The sequence below is a fragment of the Apis laboriosa genome, unplaced genomic scaffold (genome assembly GCF_014066325.1).
Source record: "Apis laboriosa isolate Shangri-la unplaced genomic scaffold, ASM1406632v1 scaffold112_cov148, whole genome shotgun sequence".
Taxonomy (NCBI): Eukaryota; Metazoa; Arthropoda; class Insecta; order Hymenoptera; family Apidae; genus Apis; species Apis laboriosa.
Genome location: NW_025220865.1, coordinates 2,106,809 through 2,125,335, shown reverse-complemented (window position 1 = coordinate 2,125,335; position 18,527 = coordinate 2,106,809). Strand labels below are relative to the sequence as shown.

The 18,527-nt window shown below is 31.9% G+C and overlaps 1 protein-coding gene across 3 annotated transcripts in view; it reads right to left on the bottom strand.

The window, feature by feature from the left end:
* Positions 1–18,527, bottom strand: part of LOC122711734 — a 48,836-nt gene that overhangs the window by 25,860 nt on the left and 4,449 nt on the right. For 2 of the 3 annotated variants that reach the window (XM_043930749.1, XM_043930766.1), the window contains exons 4-6: positions 12,532–12,647; positions 8,319–8,555; positions 6,102–6,253 (exon numbers count right to left, since the gene is read on the bottom strand). In XM_043930749.1, the coding sequence (XP_043786684.1) occupies positions 6,102–6,253; positions 8,319–8,555; positions 12,532–12,647 (505 nt within the window). The remainder of the gene's footprint in view (positions 1–6,101; positions 6,254–8,318; positions 8,556–12,531; positions 12,648–18,527) is intronic. The other variant, XM_043930758.1, reaches the window with a different exon arrangement.

The window sequence follows — 18,527 nt, the reverse complement described above, 5'->3', positions numbered from 1 at the left end:
ATATAAAACTCCGTGTATCGTCGTAATAGCAGCTAAGATGGCACGCACGTGGTCACACGTCGTACGTACGCGAGCAAGCAGCGCCCTCTGCGAAGCATCGACGGTGTGGCGGGGGGGGGGGGGCGAGAATTCGGAAAGCGTGGAAATTTCGCTTGAATACTAATGTTTGCGCGGGGTACTCACGTGGAACTAGAATCCTGGGAAATGGTTAAAGTTTTCGTAAAAATATCGTGGAGTAGGGTCGATTGATTTTGAATATTCCGTGTGGAGTTGGCTCTATGGTCTCCAGCAGTGTTTCTCAACTTGTGCGGATCGTAGCCATTTGAACTGGATTTGAGTTTCTTAATCGACAGTGATCTTGTGGATTTTTTATTAAATAAAAATAGATTTTCTATTCAAAAAGAAAAATTAAATAATTACATATCCCTGAAGAGATTAAACAAGTAGTTTTGATATTTTGTTTTATTTCTATATAGATATTAAACGAAGTTAAGTGATATTAAATATTTTTATTTTATCTATATTATCATCGTGATGAATTACGATGAATTATGATGAACTGTTGTAATTGAATTATATATGAAATAGAATTTTGAGATTAATTTTTAAGAAAAAAAAAAAAAAAAAGAAAAGGAAGAGTATCTCGAGTTTTTTGGCCACGTTATATCGAAAAAGAAAGCGATGGCTGCGGTGAATAATGGACGAAAGAGTAAGCCAAGTGTTAAGCAGTGGATACAGATTTGTATACGGAAAGATGTAGCGAGATATTTGAGGGAAACAAATTGCGAGAAGACTCGACATTTCACCAAAAAGGGCGTATCCACCATGGATGGAAAAGATAGTGGTTCCAAACTTTTTGTCGGTGGCGGATGTGCAATTGTGCAGTTGCAAAGTGCAATTACGCCCTTTTTTCCCCCAAGTGGAACTCCATACTTTTTTGCCTGAACGATCTACACGGCTTTTCATTCTTTGAAAAACTATTATTAGGTTTTTGCCCTCTATCCTCCCGGTGTTACAGCATTAACCATGATTGAAATATCATGTACACGCCTCGGAAAGAAAACACACTCGCGAATAACAATGCATACACACATCTGCTTAACATCTTGTTCCTAAAGCGTAAAAAAGATAAAGCGTAAAGGAAAATGGGAATTATCATCGCCTCCATTTTCTTTGAACGTTTCAATAAATATTTAGAAAAGTTGAAACGAAATTATTCGAAATTCCCCGGCCCCCCCCTTCGTCCTTTTTGAATTCGAGAAAAATTTTCAATCCTAAAAAATCCGATTACAATTTCACGATTTAATTGAAAGAGAGATTTTGAATATTAAGGATTTTTTGACAAATGAAATATTCAATTGCGTCAATTAGAAGATAATATAATAAATGAATAATACAATATCGTTAAAATGAGTTCAACGTTAATTGAGAAAAAAGGGGGGGGGGAAAATATATTCGTTAAATTAATTTAAAAAAAAAAGAGAAGCGAAAGAAAATGTTGACAACTATCTAAAAAATTGAAAGAACAGTGGGAAATGGCGTATAAAGCGTTTAAAGATAGAAGAGAGAGAGAGAGAGAGAGAGAGAGAGAGAGAGAGAGAGAGAGAGAGAGAGAGAGACTGCATCGATCTGCAGTTAAATTTTGTGCGAAATTAATCTCAGGCGCAACGATGGCTTATTGCCAAGTCAACGGCAGCAGTTATGGAAGACAAGAAATCTGGCGTTCGAAAGCCTTTGAGGAATTACGCCCCCTATACGTGTACTTAAACGGAAGGCAGAAGACAAAAGGGTGTCCTGATGGACAGTAATTACATGGTAGAATGCAGAAACGCTTTTACGTAATATTGCTCCAATAAAGAAAATACGTTTTCGACGCGCGACACACCGTGTCGTTAATTCTATCATCCTCGTTTTATCTTTCATTACTGTCAATTGCAATTAAAGCTTTTCGTTTTCTCTCTTTCTCTTTTTTTTTTTTTTTTTTAAATGTGTAATAAATAGCAAAATTTTGAATCCGATTAAGATTCTTTTTATCCATGAATAGGAAAATTTTTTTTCCCAATTTCTCACTTTTGTTAATTATTTAGTATAAGAAATTATTTCATTTCGTTATATAAAGGGTTAAGAATTGAAGTGATATAGATCTAAAGAAAATGAAAGTTTAAATAAGATTTTATTATATAGGTTAATTTGATATATTAATTATAAATTAAAATTGAAATCAATATTGATACCGGGGAATATAAAAATATAGAAAATTATTTTTTCTTTATTTTTTCTTTAAATATTTAATTTTTAAATATGAACTTTTCAAAATAATTTCCATATAACTCAATTCCTCGTCAGAGATAAAATACATCATGAATATATTATTATTTCATATTTAAAATATGAAACTTCTTATTATCTTTTATATAAATGTAAATTTTAAATTGTTTACATGTTCTCATAATTAGTTAGTCGTTAAGCATAAATAACACTTGGAAACTACTTCTTCCTTTGTAAATTCAATATTTTATAATATCTCTTAATTTTTACATTCAATTATTTAATCGTACTTTTTACAAAAATTAATATTTATACAATACGTAATGAATAAAAAAATTAATAAAATGGAACATACCTCGCACTATCCACACAACACTTATTTGTATTAATCATTTATTTACAATTAAAGCTTAACCTAACCTAATACGAACCTAATCCAAAAATGAGATGCACTACCATCTACTATTCCTTTTCGACAAAATAGTTTCGATAGATGGCAGCAAACCATCATCAACGTTCCTCAAAGCGACTCTAGCGAGGCCTTTCGGCTCAAAGAGGAGTCTTTTTCGGCTCGAAAATCTTAGAGTCGTGGAAAAATAGAAAAAAAGTCGTCGTCCGCGTGGTTGGGCTCTGCCTAAAGAAAAGGAGGGAAGGAGAAAAGTTCTGCAGTAATATCTGCAGAAAAGTGGCCGCGAAAAGGACGCGGAGATGGAGAAAAACGTTTGCCAAGAGAGGCGTGTGTATGGTAATGCGAAATAGCCGGCATTATCTCGTCGTAAATCACGTGAAAAGAGGTTTGAAATCTGGAGGCGCTATCATCCAACCGATTATAAATGCCTTTCTTCTGGTTCCTCTGTTCGCGCTTCCTCGTGAAGAAAAATTTGTATATGTGTGTGCGTATGTATATGTGTATATATGTGTATGTGTGTGTGTGTGTGTATAGGCTAGTGCAAGGATTTTATTTAGGATGATTATAGGAAAGAAGATCGTCAGTGGCCATTTTTTGTTTGGATATCGATTTCGTTTTTTATGATTTTTTGTTGCGTTGATTGAAGTTATGTAAATCGTTGAATTTGTTTGAATTTCAATTATAAATGAAAAAGATATAGTGTTGTTCTATTTGAAAAAATTAACTTTTGAATACTTTTTTTCATTGTTCTAATTATAATAAATAAATATATATATATATATTATATAATTTCTTTTTCGATATTAAACAATTTTTGTAAAAATATTTTTGAAATTTCTTTGAATATTGAACAATATTGAAAATTGTAATAATCTTGAATAATGAAGGAGAAATATTTATAAATTATTATCTTAAATTATTCATAAAGTTTTTAAAAATCTAAAATGTTAAAAAAAAATATGAAAAACTACATAATAAATTTTTTGAATAATCATTTCCTTAGTTACGTGGACTAATTTACGTAATAACTTATCCAATAATGAATATTTAATTTTTTATTTTATCTTTTCATTGTCTTATTTAATCTAATATTGTGAATTATATTAAAATAATCTTTGACCAATTTTTCCCATTATTTTTCAAAAATTATATCGGATAATTTAATAGAATTATAATATAATTATAATATAATATTAGAATTATCTGCTAATCAAACCTTTAATTATTAACAAAATATTTGACTTGTAATATAAATGTAATAAATATATATATATATATATTATGTATCGATTCAAAATGTATGCATTTATATTATTATCAATGAAATTATTAATTTTGAGTTCATCGATTAAATCTATGACATACTCGTTACATATAACTCGAGAAATCCATAACATAATTCATAATTATTTCGCATAGAAACTACCAACTATTTTAATTATATCGTTAATTATTCGAATTATATAAATTAAATCATTTCCCATTTCCAAAATGAAAATTAATCGTTTTATCCTGTTAAAAATGAAAATCAATATTTGTCACAATTTGTTATTCAAAATTTTTAATATATAATTTGTTAATAATTTATCATTAAAATATATTTTAATATTTAATCACTTTCATCAATTTTTCTAGAATAATTTAAAGTCTTTTACAACCACATTTTCTTACTTTGGTAAATTTCTCCTTGGTAATAAATGTAACCGATATTGCATGACCAAGCGCTATAACACTTATCGGCCATTCTTTTATCATTTTTCTCGTGAATATTTTCTCCCCCAAGTTAATAAACCACCAAGAGAATTTCAATGGCGTTCATTGGACAATGTGGTTAACCCTTGTGTTATTAGCAAAAAGTAATAACGTTAATAATTCACATTCTATTAACGAAGCACATAGAGAGTTAAGTCTTGTTAGATAAATGTTCCGTTTGTAAATCCTTCGCGATTAATGCAACAGTCACACGCGAAAAGCGGCTAATTGTTGTAATGGATATCTTCTATGGATGAATGCGTGATAATATGTCCATAGAAGACAAGATGTGCAATTTAAACGTATATACGAATACAAAAAAAAAAAAAAAAAAAAAAAATGAGAAATGAAAATTTATAAAATTAATCGATAGAATCAAATTAATGTATAAAATTGCTTTATTTTATTTTATGAATATAAGAGAAATTTAAAAATTTAAGATTAAATTTAAAAAAAAAACTAATTAAATTAAAATTTAATTATTGATAAAATATAAAAGTTAAATTGATGTCAAAACTTTATGGAATTTTTTTTTCTTTTTTAAATTTAATTTTAACGTCAAACGATGAATTCTTATCTTTTCTCCTTGGTACAATGTTTCATTTTCCGATAAATGTTGAAGGTTGACTATGACTCACGTCAATTTTTTTTCAATGCAATTATTCACCAATCGGCAATTTATACATTTATTCGTTACGATATAATCAATTTTGAGCAATATGCAAATAAAATATCATGAATCTATTTGAAATTATCATTTTCCAATAATTTTAACATTTATTTAACAAAAAATATATATTTACTACTTTTCATATATTTTTAAGCAAAATTAAAATATTTAAAGAATTCAATTAAATTGTAATATAATTTTAAAAATTATAATTTCTTTATCCTTTCATTTTAATTCTTTTATTAATTTCAATTTAATCATAGAGTCTCGCAAAAGAGATACAGAAGGTAAAATAAGCGTGAAATACATATTAAAGTAAATTAATCTGAGAACTTCCTTTGAAAAGGACCTTTTCTTTTCAACCATGAGAATTTATATAATAATTCTGTTTCTGTTATAAAAGATTAGTTCACGAATTTGAAACGTGTTGCAATCGTTCTATTGCTTGTCGTTAATGCAATTAGTATTTACGTGTGGACAACATGTTTTGGTGTACAAGTGATCCATCAGTAATACATCAACCAACTTATCAGTTAAGCAAAGAAGCTTATATAATTTCCTAACGTATTTTCTACTTTCCACGAAAATATCACATATACGTATCTCTAAAGAAATACGTAAACGTATGTATATAATATTAAATATTATAAAAATAATTAAATAAACATTACAAAGAAAATTACATTACATTGACTTTCTCTAAAGATTAAAACATAGGGTAAATCTAAGAGAAAGATATATTGTTTCTATACTTTATCTAACAATTTTTCTAAAATTTTTAGAAATAAATTTACATTTATTATAAATTAACATTTAAAAAAAAAATAAAAAATAATTGCTCATACACGATGCTTGTATTCAAGAATATTTAAAAAAAGATATATATTATAATAATAATATTTAAAACAAAAGAAAATCATTTCTACCATCCATTTCTCCTAGAATTACCCTAGGCAGAAATTAGAAATTCCCTAGCAATTAAGAATACAGTGCGTCACTCACCCAGCGAAGAACATGAGAAGGAACCAAGAGCCGGGCACAGCGACTATGAGAATCGCGTCTTCCGCATGCCTATTACCGGCAAGACGACATGGAATGCACGCGAGTATGAGCAGGTTGCTGATCAAGAATATGAGCTTGGCAGGCTCGTGACTCTGTAAGGTAAATGTGCAGACGAAACTGTCAAAGGCGTATTCTTGCACGGTTCACGGCTTCCCCGCAGAGGAATCGATATTACGCCATGGAATTTCGGTACGTGGCAACGCGTTACGTCGCCAACCAAACGATCTACATATATATATATAATTCCGTCTTAACCTTCACGACATATCGAGCATCATGAGTAAAATTAGATCGAAATCTGATTTTCACCTCTATAAAACTTGAATCCGAAATAAAATTTTACGAGGTTTTGAAACTCGAAACTCTTGAAATTCTCGAAATATCTTTTCTCTATATCGTTTCTTTCGTTTCTCTAAGAAAATTTCATCTCGAGGAATTTTTTGAAATTTACAAAAATTTTAATTCCTAACAATTTTTCAAATTCAAGCTTTGTGGTGAATCGAAATTCAATTTTTTTGTTTTATTTTTTGAAACAACGTACAAAAGATTTTATCGAATTGAACGATAACAGAATTTTCTAAAAAACATTTGGAAAAAATAAAAAAATATATATATATATATATGTATAAATGAAATTATTATTATTATTATTATATAAGGTTCTTGTCAACGCTGATGTTACTAGATATTAATTATTATAGTAACTTTATGGTTCTAAAGTTTGAAATTCCTTAGGAAGTAATTCTCGATGATTCTACGAGGACTCCATGAATGGTTGATACGCGATCGCGATTAATAACTCGCGATACAATCGCATATCACGTCGTTCTAATTATATCGTACACTCAATGTCTACGTTATCGAGCGAGTCAGGCTAATTACGAATTACGTATTCGTCTGTACGAGAATGCTAAATGAGTGGTGCGATTTACGAGTAATTTAGCCGTTAGTGAGAAATTAATTCGTGAACAATACCTTCCCGTATAAACGATGCGAATTTTTTCTTCGAGTTGGCATGAACGACGAATCTATTTCCATTTTGCTCTGATCTTACGAAATGTGTTGATCAAGTTAAAATTAGGTTAAGTTGTTAGATTAAACTTTTGAATCAATATATTTCTAAACTTGAAATTACACCTTCTTTTTATTCATCGAAAATAATATCTCAAAATGAAGTTTTATATCTCTATTTTTTTTTTATAAATTATTTTACTTTTTTTTTATTATATTTAAAATATATTCGAATTCAATCAATTTATTCTGCAATAAAATTAAATTTTTTTCAACAAAAAATAAAACGTACCATCAAACTACGATTAAAATCCCGCACACGCTCTAGCCAACCAAACTAGTAAAAAAAAAAAAAAAAATCGTTCATACATGGAAGTGTACATTCACAACAAAATACTTCTATTTCTCTACTATACTTGTAGCCCGTTATAGTTCGGTTTGCTTAACCTCCAATAGTCGTGGCGCGATTCGAAGATTCGAAATTGCCTTCGTCGATCCATGCGAGATATCAGGCCACGAAATAGCAGGTCATGAAAGCATTCTGCTAGAGTGTAAAGCCCCTTTCTCACTGAAGTAACAAGGAGGAATTTTTTATTAACGTTTCTCGAAAGTTTCTTCATCACATTTCTGTTGCCAATCGAAAGTTGTCGAAAGTTGTTGCTTATTTTGTTCTCTTTCTATTTTAAATTATGAATATTCATTTAAACACACGAAAATAAGAACAAATATTTCTTCAATTTATACAAATTGTTATCCGTTACACGTTTCAATCTTTATATCATTTTATTGAAATGAGTAAAAGTCAAAATCTGTAAAAGTCAATTTATTTTATAATGGAATTTTAAAGTGCATAAAAAAATAAAAATCTGAAATTATGAATTGTCAAATTTATAGTTAAAACAATCAATTTAGGTTAAAAACCATTATACGTGAAATGTTTATAGATTCCTTGTAACAAAAAATCTCAAACAAAACTCAAATATTTCTCTCTGTTATATTTCTTGGATATCGATATTTCTGCGATTTGCTATTGGAACGTGATACAACAATAGGCAAACAGTTTCTCTTTGTTACTTCGATGAGAACGCAACTTTACTTTCACAACTGGTATGATGGAGGGAACCAGGAAACAAAATCCTCACGTACCAACTGTTTCATGAAGGACAAGAGACCAATGTTGATGATCTCGCCACCTAGTTGGACCAGAATGTAACTAAGCACGCCCAGCACCGTGATGCACTCGGCGATCGTGCGTGCGACTTCCGTGATTTCTTCCGGCCATTTCAAGAGTTGAGCATCTGTGTTGGAAGGTCTCAGATACACTGCCAGCGACAAGGACGTCAAATGGAACACCAAGATGATCAGTCGTTTTAAGAACTGTAACTTTCATATAAGTGATATTTATAGAATCTATACTTTTTAATTGGATAATCAGATTAGAGGTAGATTTGATAAATATCGAATTTTTTATTTTTTTAAAAGTATGAAGAAAAGAAAATGTATCTCATAAATAGTTGTACTAGAAGTAAAAAAAAAAGAATGTGCATGATTGGACGAAGATAAGAAATATATACGTTGACCGAGTTAAAGTTAGAATAAGTTGAGAAAAAATAGAGGTTAAGTTGTTAAAAAATTAATCAAAAATTGATATGTCGATTAATTTTTACGTTATTTTTTTGTTTTCTTCGATATTGTCTATCTGCAATCAAATATTCCTATAAGTATTCGTGTTTCTATAAAAATATAAATATTTTTTTTCTATAAATTTATTGTTATTGTTTCTATAAATTTCTATAAAATTTAATTCCTGAAATATAAAGATTAAAATAAAAAAAAAAATGAATCTAATAAATCTAACTTATAAAATTTTAAAAAGACTTAAAGACTTAAAAATCTTAAAAGATTTAAATATTTTTTTGGTTGTCATTTTATTGAATATAAGAAGTTATCGCTTTATTCATAACATAACCTATAATTTGTCTAATATATCTACGCTATGAATCGTGGAAACAACAATTCCAAAATTTGCAAGAACGAAACTGTCAATTAGGTTAAATTATTGCGTTATTTCAATTAACGTATTATACGGGATATTTGCAAATGTTCAAGTATCACATATTCTCGACCGTCCGTGAAGTTGGTCTAATGACGTGTTACCATCAAATATGCTTCGTGATTAATTACATTACACCATGCTAATCTCTGTGTACAGTATCATGATATAATTGGTCATTTGACGCTTGTATGTGGTTTAAACGTGGTCGTGATTAGTACTATAAGTGGGATATGTCATGGATGGCTATACCATTATAATGTTTCTCCATACTCGTACAGGATGTTCCATTAACTCCATTACAAGTTACACGGATGTTCGCAACAATGAATCAATTTATTTTCTATACTTTGTATATATATATATATATATATAGATATAGCATATACAGACAATATACAATGTGTGTATGTGTATATAGTAGTAGTTGTTCATTAGTATAATTATAGAGTAAAGTGAAGCAAATCTAGAGTATTTATCATCTCGTTTAGAATTTTAAACAGAACTAATATAATCTATATTACTAATGTTACTATAGACTTTTTAATAATTTTTTAGTAATAAATAAAAATTAAAAGTATTTTTAAAGGCATATAGATACAAAGAATACAATTTTAGCTGGTCTTAAAAAAACTTGAACGATGGAAAAATTGAAAGCGAAATTCTCGGAAAATTCATGTACATTTTTTTTTTTTTTTTTTTTTAATTTCCTGTTATCTCGACCGAGTCTTTTACATTTTTATTGAAAACAATTTTCAAAATAATGCTCGCATCGGTGGTTACGATATAACTTTTTTCATTTTCGATATGGAAAATAGAGTCGGTGATATTTAAATATGAAATTTTTAATAAATTCTACGTATCCACGGTCTTTTAACGTTCCGTGCACACGTTTTGAAAGCTGCTTTAAATAACAGTTGAACAGAAATTAGTTAAAGTAATTAATAAAAGCTTCGAAAATATATACGTGTGCAGCTATGATACGCAATTTATAAAATTTCAAGTGAAATAAATTTAAAAAGAAATAAGTTTGTTCCGCGCTATTAATTTTGTAAAAATTGTTTTCAATCAACCCCTTTTTATTTTACCAATACCTTTTTTTTTCTTTTTCTTTCTTGAAGAATAAAAACATGACGTTAAATCGTAAATTAATAAAGTTAATAAAAAAATCCATTGTATTATTTCTTTTTCGAATTAACATATAATATATTATTCATATGACGATATTATTGATACAACATGGACGATATAAATTTTATGATAATTTATAAAATCAATTTACATCAACCAGTTTATAAATTACACAAAATAAACGCGTATAAAATGTTATTATGCTAATGGATATATAAAATTAAAATTTCTCAAAATTAAAAACAATACGTCAAATTATATCGATACGTTTCTTCATTACATGTTTGTTTAAAGATATAATTTAAATCTGTAATACAACATATATATACGTATTATTCCATTAACAAGATGAATCTTCAAAAATCATCGTATCGAGATAAATCCACCGAATTAAAAATTAACCGCTCATTAAGCTCTTTTCGAAAGGCTATCGGGCTCTCCGTGGTGATCACGAATCAATCAAACATGGACGACCATCGTCGTTCCACCGAGATCGTTCATTGGCCGATCTCGTCGCCGGATGGTGGCGCTGTGGTCGATCGAAATAAATATCGCGCACGCCTACGTTCAATGTCCAAAACCGTGGATAACCCTGTCGATGCCACTCGATCCGCTGTCGAGCACGCGAGTGACAATCGTTTTCACCGAGTCACTCCAACGTCTACTCGACGTCACTCGATAATCACCGAAACGGGACGATTTTGAAATCGAGCGGCGTGTGTTCGCGCGGCGAAAATTTCCGTTCAACACATTTCTTCACATACGCGCTCTTATACGAGCAATTAGGACAATTTTGACGCGTGCCAATGTCCAATTATAATTGCGCGATTATTAGGGGAGGGGGGAGGAAGGAGGGAGGGGGGTCGACATATGTGGGATGGCGGGGAAAATTTCCAAGGGGATGGACGATTTTAGCGTCTGCTCTGGGTACTTGGTTGTGAATATTTTCGATGATGAAGGAGGGCGTTAACGATTCGGCGTTTGACGAGTTTTCGCATTGTTGAAGGATTTAATTGAACGAATACGGGAAGATAAATGTGGTTAACGTAAATTGGGTTGATTTGAATTTGATTAATTAGATTTAATTAGAAATTAATAAATTACGAAATGAAAGGGAAGGATGTTAGAAAAAAGATAAAAGTAAGTTGGTTAAATGTAATAAGACTCGATTCGAATAAATTAATAATTTCTTTTTTTCTTTTTTGCAAAATTTATATTTCCTCTTAAATTATTCTGTTTTAATGTAACGAGAATAAATTAATTAAACAGTTTATGGGATATAGTAAGGTGTGTTGCGTAATGTAATGCATTTTATTATTCTGATAAATTTAATATAAGTAATGTTCTCTGTTCCATTCCTTTTCGTATAATTAAATTTAAGTACATTTAAGGATCGTTAATTCAAGTTCTTTGTTGTAACAATTCCTTAAGATGTTTCCTAAAGATCACTTAGATTTTAATATATATAAAATAAGAAAAAAAACGAAGTGTAAAATTTCTTAAAATAAGACTTCATTTTCTAGAAAATGGATTTTGAAGTCAACTGTGTATAACTTCATTTTCGATAAACCGATAGATACCGATACTTTATGTCGATATCGAGCCAGAATGATAGGTAGTAGTAAATTAACCATGCTGATAAATAATACAACTATGAGCGCAGGAAAAAAAAGGATATATATATAGATCCTAGTTACCTGAATTCTAGTTTCCCCTATATCAAAAACAAGGTCACATGAAACCTTTATAAACCGCTCAAATTTCTACAAAAAATACTTGCACATCGTTGTATTTAGCGTGCATACATATCGATTAAATTTTTTATCATTCGTTACTGGTACTTTCATAAATATGGAATAAAAAAAAAAAAAAAACGCTTCATTGAAAAGCAAGTACATATACCTCAAAAAAAAAAAAACCCTTTCTTCACTCAGCCACCGTACAAAATACATTTTTTCCCCTCAATTTTATACGCCTATTAAGTTGACCCGTTGTTCTCCAATGAGAAAATATCAATTAAATTCTTTAAGCGTGGGGAATTCCTAGAACGGTCTAATGGACACCATTGTTTTCCTCGAGCGAAGATGGTGGTTCCAGGCAAGGAAGAATTCGTGAAAAATGGGTGGTAAAAGGAAGGATAGATAGACGAGAATATTGTCACGTGGACGCACTTACCCGCGCAAAGGTCTTCCATTTTTCCTCGAGTAATCGCTGAATAATACCACCGTCCAGCATGTTCAAGTGCTCCTCCTTCGTACCGTTCAGAATGATAAATAGCGCCGAGTTCCAGTCTGAAATAGAAATTCGGGTTGGACCATTTGCGGTTAATGGAACATCACTTTAGGGTTCTCTCTCTACGCCTGTGATAATTATGGGTTTTGCATTAGCGGCTATATATATTAGATGCGCGAGCTTCCCACGGACGACGACAGGGGGCGATACTGGGACAGTGATGGCGGCTTTTTCCGTAACCACGCCACGTGCGTCCCCCAAACTTTCTTGCATGCAAAGATAAAAGTTTACCGCCACCTCCGCGGCTTTGCAGAAGAATTCCACTGGAATCGTTAATCTGCCCACCGAACTTGGCAAAAGTCAGCTAGCTAATGTCGGTTCGATACTCCCGGTCGGATTTTCGACCCGAACTCGTGTAAACGACATTCTTGAGGTGGTGTATTTTAACAAATTCTCCTTTTATATAATTCTATTCGAAGAATTATCGCCCCTTGCATTTAAAGAAAGAGGAAAATTTTACAAAATTGATCGCGTTTCGTTGTGGAATGAGATTAGTGACAATCCTGGGGATCCCTAGTATCTCTAGATATATAGTAATGGTAATATTTACGTTAGCTAGCTAATGTCGGTTCGATTTTCGACCCGAACTCGTGTAAACGACATTCTTGAGGTGGTGTATTTTAACAAATTCTCCTTTTATATAATTCTATTCGAAGAATTATCGTCCCTTGCATTTAAAGAAAGAGGAAAATTTTACAAAATTGATCGCGTTTCGTTGTGGAATGAGATTAGTGACAATCCTGGGGATCCCTAGTATCTCTAGATGTAGAGTAATAGTAATATTTATGTTAATTATTGAAAATTATTTGTATGAAGAATATTTAATGAATTTGTGTGAAAGTATTGTTGATCCTTTTGTTAACAACAATTGATATTATTAGTGAAATTTGGTCAATCACAAATTACAAATGCTAGCTGTCTAAACATATATAAGATAACTTTTTTTCCTAGATAGAGAAAAGTAAGTTTAGTACAAGATGATGAAGAAATCTTAGATCATATTTCAAAGTTTCAAAACGTTCATCAATTACAAGTATACTTTCACCAGTAAATGGATCGCACTATGATATACATTCACTGACCATCTATTCCTGACTATCCACCGAGTTCCACAGACGAGAATTCTTTTAAGAAATTACTCTTTTATAGCGTTTTAATTTCCCCTTCCTAATATAAAATGAATAACATCTACATCGAAATATAATTTAAACAAAATAATGATTTCTTGCACTTGTTGAAATTACCAAATTTCATCCCAATTTCGTTTCGTATTTAATTTATAAAAACTCGCCAAATTTCAGAAGAAATATTTTCTATGGAAAATTGTATTACGTTTATTTATTATCGAGATCGAAATTATACCAATTCTTCAATAACAAATTTCGACTAACCTTTTTTCATATTCTTTGGATACATAAAAGAATATTATTCAACGACACATTTAATCGCTTATCTTCGACCCGATTTTTACAGACTTTTCATTCGCAACACATCCTAACACAATGTACGCTCCATCCTAAGATTCAACGACGAGAAACTTTTGTCAAAGTCAATTTACCACGAACGAATCTTTCAACGAAATACCTCTTTTCCATCGAGCAAAGAACATATCATTCCTTACAAATCCCCATCGCACATTTCATCCAACTCAAACTTCCCGTCCAAATAAACTCAAATCACATCTCCCCTGTTTAAATTACAAACTCGCCCCCTTACGATCCAACACCGTTACAGCAATTTCATTGATCACGAAACAAAAGCACCCAATCCTCTGAAAGATTCAACGAGAGAGAGAGAGAGAGAGAGAGAAAGAGAGAGAGAGAGAGAGAGAGAGAGAGAGAAAGAGAGAGAGCGACGAGCATGGAACACAACGGCCAATGAACCCTTAACCGTGTCATCCGTATCGATTATCGAATTTTGTTCACCTGACTTCACCGTGAAATATTAAGCGTTCATCGTTGCCTAAGTTTCCCAAAACTTTGCCCCATCTCCGTCCCCTCCTCCCTCCCCTCCATCGAGCGGATTCGTTTTCGGAACCTGCCCCCTTCTCCCCCCTCGAAACTTTCCATCAAATTGTTGGAAGGGAGACAACGGTGTACAACGAGTCGCGACGCCTCCTCGATCGTCCTCCTCAGACTCTTTAATCAGTCTTTGAGCCGGGCAAAGCGGCTTTCACGGTGGCTTGAAGCGTCACCGAAGTACCGAGTTTCACGTTTCGATATATTTTTTTAAGGGGGGGGGGGAGGGTGGGGTTTGACGTTTTAACGTTTGAACGCCGCCACTTCGAGAGCCGAGGTCTCGACTCGATCGAGGGTCGATGTTGGAGGGGAGGGGGAGGGGTCGTTGTGTCGTCGGTGATTTCGATGAAGTTTTTTTTTTTTTTTTTTTCAGTAAAAAAAAGTTTTTCCTGTACAGATATCGGAAGTTTGGAATCGTTTTTAATCTTTTTGTCGTGACGAATTTACGTTATCCGATTTTTAGTTAATTATAATATATTTTCGATTTAACCGATATTTTCGATTATAACGAAGGATATTTATATTTGTTTCTTCTAAAATCTTGGTTTTTGTGTATATAAGTGAAAATTAAATTCGATATCAAAATTTTGTTCAAAATATAGTCGAATTAAATATTTTTCAAAATTATATGATACGTTGAAGCAAATAATAAAATTCAAGTGCAAGAGAAATGTCGTTAATCGATTATAATTATTCGAGGATTGAAGAGTTAACAGTGCATTTCAAGGTCAAGTGAAATCGGCGAGGACACGCCTTTTCCACGGTTCCATCCTCCATTCTTTCGCGTGCAATGGCGCGCCGCCATTGATGACAGACTTCCCCCGCGACAGCTTTTGGCCCGAGGAAATTGAATTTCAGATATGGAAGCAAAATTGCTACGAATAACCTCACCCCCCGTCCAAAAACTTTCCATTCGATTCTGTCCTTTCGATCGAATCGGTGACCGTAGCTTTTGAAACGAGGGAACATCGCTCGATCGTTTGCCGAATTATATCGAGGCACATCCATTGTGAGATTCGATTTAGCGATGGTAGTACAGGGGAATATTAATTCCACTGACCACTTTGATGTCTCGGCCTGATGCCTCGATGCTATTATGAGAATGACCAACGATCGATTGGATCCGCGAGTGAATGTCCATGGGGGAGGGCACTACTTGTTCGAGAATAATGATGCGAATTTGGATGTGAATTTTGTGAGTGCGGAGATGGCTCGGGTCTGATATTATTTTAATGCACATCTTTGGAAAAAAAGAAATTTTTTTGTGAGTTTTAATACACGATTAATATTGATTAGAATTATAATTATATCTGATAAGAATCATATAGAAGAAAGAAAAGGATTAATTTCTTATTACTTATTATAAGTTTAATTATCCATTTTTGAAACGCTTTGTACAAGCGTCAACATAAAATAGCTTTCAAGATAATCTTTTATTGAATAATCACCTGTTACTTCCCCTCTGAAACATAAAAGAACAAAATTTCCAAGATATATCTTTATTTTATCAAACAATCCTCTATTATTTCTGAAACATTGTATACAACCTGACAAAATCTAAAAGAATACAAAATAACTCTATATCAGATATTTCCATCTCAATTCTATCAAACAATCCTTTCTATCAATAAATTCTTTATTATATCTCTGAAACACTCTGTATAATCTAACCTAATCTAATCTAAGAGAACACAAGTCAGTATTATTTGATTTTACCACAATACATATTTATTCTATCAATCAATTTTCTTTTATCTCTGAATCTCTGTACAACATAACCTAAAAGAACACAAAACAGTTTTCATCCTTCAATTTTTCAACGATACATCTCTATTCTATCAAACAATCCCCTTTTACTTATCTCTGAAACGTTCTGCACAATCTAAGCTAATCTAAATGAATACAAAATAATTTTTGATTTTTCTACTATATATACATTATCTCTTAAACGCCCTATACGACATAACTTAAGAGGATATAAGACAGTTACGATTTATTTTCCACAATATATATTCTCATTTTATTATAATAAATAATTCTCTCTTCTCTGAATCTCTGCACAACATAACCTAAAAGAATACAAAACAGTTTTTATCGTTCGATCTTTCTACTATACACATACTCTGTACAACATAACCTAAAAGGACACAAAACAGTTTTCATCGTTCGATCTTTCTACTATATACATACTAACTCTGAAGCGTTTTGTACAATCTAATCTAATCTAAATGAATAAAAAATAATTTTCGTCGTTCGATCTTTCTACTATATACATTATCTCTTAAACGCCCTATAACGACATAACTTAAGAGGATATAAGACAGTTACGATTTATTTTCCACAATATATATTCTCATTTTGTTATAATAAATAATTCCCTTTTCTCTGAATCTCTGCACAACATAACCTAAAAGAATACAAAATAGTTTTCATCGTTCGATCTTTCTACTATACACATACTCTGTACAACATAACCTAAAAGGACACAAAACAGTTTTCATCGTTCGATCTTTCTACTATATACATACTCTGTACAACATAACCTAAAAGGACACAAGGCAGTTTCCATCGTTCGATCTTTCCACAGCGCGTCTCCGCTCTGTCGAACAGAAGTTCGCATACACGAGGAACTTACCAGTGGTACGCCGATTCGTCACCGCAACTCGTAATTATATCCAACTCGAGCACGAAACTCGCGAAAGTTTTGCCCGACGATTCTCGCACACTCCGTCCTCCCCCCCTCTCTCTCGCCCACGAGGAGAGGAGATCAACGATTGGACGTGGAGTCCCGCAAAAACGGACGTTTGAACCGAAGTTGAATAACGATTTCAACCTTCGCTATCGGTGAGATAATCATCCTTAAGTGCTGCGTCCGGATAATTATTAACGTTTCAACGGAGGCGGCCATCCCTTTGGTAATCGATTTAAGCTATCTTTCCGAGGTTAATTTCATCGAGGGGGACATCAAAAGTCGATCGTTGGTGATGTAATAGCGCGACAGATTATATCAGGAAACCTCTGTCCCTGTGAACGCGCACGGCCGATGGATTTTCGTGTCAGGTCCCGGTTGATGGAGACAAAGAGGCGTTAGGAATTTCATCGATCAACTTTATCGCTTTTAGTTCGTTCCCGGTATTTCGTTTACTATCTCTCTCTCCCTCCCCTTTCTCCCGCGTGATCGATAATGACAACACGTGTGCGAAAGCGTAGTGTACTTTCTTTGTTTTCCCTCTCGATTCCTGCCGTGGATTGGAATATTGGCAGCGATGGGTTATATTGGGATAGACCGAGGTATAAACATTGACGGTTATGAATTGGATGGTAGAAGGTTAAAAGTTGAAATATTGTGACGTGGACGGATAAATAAAATATATTAATTATTTAAGGAATAAGCTAAGAGTAAATGAAATGGAGGTAAAGAGAAGTAAAGTGATTGATTTTTTTTTTTTTTTATACAATAAAATCGACATTGTTTGTCGACCATCGAATCGAAAAGGATTTTCGATAGCGAATATTGATTTTCGATGAATACAAAAAAACAATTGTGAAACAACGAAAAATGCAACGAAATTCAAAATGGGTGTGCATATCAACGACAACACTTGCACTGAACGCGTATGCAAAAAAAAATCTGATACGTAGAAAAAAAACTCTTCTTCATATTTTATATTTCTTAGGAAACTTTATGACGCGACTGTACATGGAATAGGAAATGACATAATATACACATTGCACAAATCATCAATCTTGAATGTTAACTAATAAAGCTAGGATAAACTAAAATAAATACTATATATATTGTAATATGAGTTTACAAGTTTAAATTACAGCTTAATTATTATTAATAATAATTTTTGTAAA